We start from the raw sequence: 2111 nt of genomic DNA, 5'->3' as shown, positions 1-2111 counted from the left end.
GCGAGCCGTTCTCTGCCGGCAGTGCCAGCTTGCTGCTGTTGGCGGGGCGGCACTCCGTGTTCTGCAGGTCCATGGCAACTGTACCTGGACATGGCGGGGAAGGAAGCACAGCAAACACACTATAAGGAGGTGACAAGAGCTGTGTCAGCAAAGGATTGTGTGCTTGAGCCCTGCACGGGGACAAGGTGGAGCACGTGGGGTCATCCATCACGCCTGTTAAATGCAACCCAGGTGACATTGAACTGTTCACGGGCATGGCGAGCGCAGGCAAAGCACCTACCAGTGACCCCTGCCTGGGCATCACTGTGTGGAGCATCTCCCTGGGGGCACATCTCCCATGGTGGGTGCAGGCTGCTGACCACGGGGACTGTCACCCTCTCTGTCCCCCCACTGCAGCGATCTCCACTGTGTCAGCTGAACCACTTGCCCACCACCACTTGCTCACTGAACCTGCAAAATCTGGCTTTACGGTAGTTTTTATTATTCTGATGTATCTCAGAGGTAACAATCTTCCAGTCTACTGCCCTCCCCATGGACACCTCTTCGCCCCAGTAGTCCTCAGACCCCCAAGGAGAGGCTGGTGGGCAGCCTTCAACACAACGCAGCGCCCTCATCCATCTCCTGCATCCCTCCTGATCAGCTCCAGATCTTCACGGGGGACAAGAGAGGCCTCCCCATCCTATCCTCTAGCAGCTTTCAAGAATTCTAGAATCATTTAGGTTGGAAAAGACCTTTAAGACCATAGAGTCCAACCATTAACCCAGCAACGCCAAGTCCACCACTAAACCATCTCACTAAGCACCACAGCTACACGTCTTTTAATTACTTCCAGGGATGGTGACTCCACCACTTCTCTGGGCAGCCTGGTCCAGTGTTTGACAACCCTTCTAGGCAAACGAGTTTTTCCTAATGTCCAAGCTAAATCTCCCCTGGCACAACTTTTCCTCTCATCCTATCACTTGTTACACAGGAGAAGAGACCAACCTTCATCTCACTACAACCTTCTTTCAGGGAGTTGTAGAAAGGGAGGTCTCCCATCAGCCTCCTTTTCTCCAGGCTGAACAATCTCAGTTCCCTCAGCTGCTTCCCAAACGTATTCATGGAGTATTGACTCTCATCTGCCTCCTGTAGATGGTCAGGAACATGGGGATGTCCCCAGTAAGCAAAGCCCAGGTCTTGGGTTTGCTGGGCACTGCTGCCCTGTTCGCAATTGCACGAGTTCTCTTCTCATGACTCTTTGTCAAAGGTCCCTCTTGCCAAGGAGCCACGTAAGGAGAACACTGACAAACGCGGCTCCGCAAAGCGCTTTGCGGCTTGCTGGGGAACAATCAATGCAAATTGCTGCTCATGAGTACAAACCCATAAATTATTTGCCTGAAATATAATCTGCTCGCGTAGTGCAGCCTCCCCAGAACTCGCTCTCCCCAGATACGAGCTGGAAGTAATGACTCATGGCATTTTTTTATTTGCGAAAATGCACCACTCGCTGCCGAGCAAACTGTGCTCTTTGTCGGGCTGTGAATCATAAACATGATTTAGGATATGGCCAATGGCATCTATTCTTCCAGCCAAGGCCTGGAGGATATATGCAAATGCCCTTAATGATAATGGACATCATGAGTTTTAACAATGATATTTGAGATTGCTGAGGGCACCCAGGGTGCAAGGAGTTGTGTGTATTTTACTGGTGAGGCGAACAAGACAGGGGATGGGAAGGGATTTTCAGTGGCTTCAGCAAAACCCAAGTGGGGGGCATGGCAGGGAGTGTGCAAAAAAACAAAATAAAACCAACCACGGAAAATAAAACAAAACCTGGGGAAGGAAACAAAGCCAAACATGAGCAGGGAAACAAAAATCAAACCTGAGGAAGGAGATGGAGTGGTGTGTGCCTATCTCTTCATCCCGGGGAGCCCCACTGTCCCCCTGCCCACTGCGGTGCCCCCGACTCACCCATGCTGGCGATGATGCTGTGCACAGGCAGGGGGGACGGGCCGTCATAGGTGCCTCTCCTCGCGAAGCCCTTCTTCTTCTGCTTCTCCTCCTGCTTGAAGATGAAGGCGGAGTTCTCCTCTTTGGTGATGTTGATGTAGAAGCAGGTGTCGGACGCGGCC

The 2111-nt window shown here is 52.1% G+C and overlaps 1 protein-coding gene across 1 annotated transcript in view; it reads right to left on the bottom strand.

Annotated features, from left to right (window-relative positions):
* LOC104272236 (potassium channel subfamily T member 1-like) overlaps window positions 1-2111 on the bottom strand; it is a gene marked incomplete at its 3' end in the record, with an annotated part of 35587 nt that overhangs the window by 5162 nt on the left and 28314 nt on the right. Inside the window, 2 exon segments of the mRNA XM_009867179.1 lie at window positions 1-84; window positions 1951-2106. The exon segment at window positions 1-84 is cut by the window's left edge and continues 148 nt beyond it. Coding sequence (XP_009865481.1) covers window positions 1-84; window positions 1951-2106 — 240 coding nt within the window.

The sequence above is a fragment of the Apaloderma vittatum genome, unplaced genomic scaffold (genome assembly GCF_000703405.1).
Source record: "Apaloderma vittatum isolate BGI_N311 unplaced genomic scaffold, ASM70340v1 scaffold19173, whole genome shotgun sequence".
Lineage (NCBI taxonomy): Eukaryota > Metazoa > Chordata > Aves > Trogoniformes > Trogonidae > Apaloderma > Apaloderma vittatum.
The sequence above is the reverse complement of the archived record's forward strand: the minus strand, read 5'-3'. Positions and strand labels throughout refer to the sequence as shown.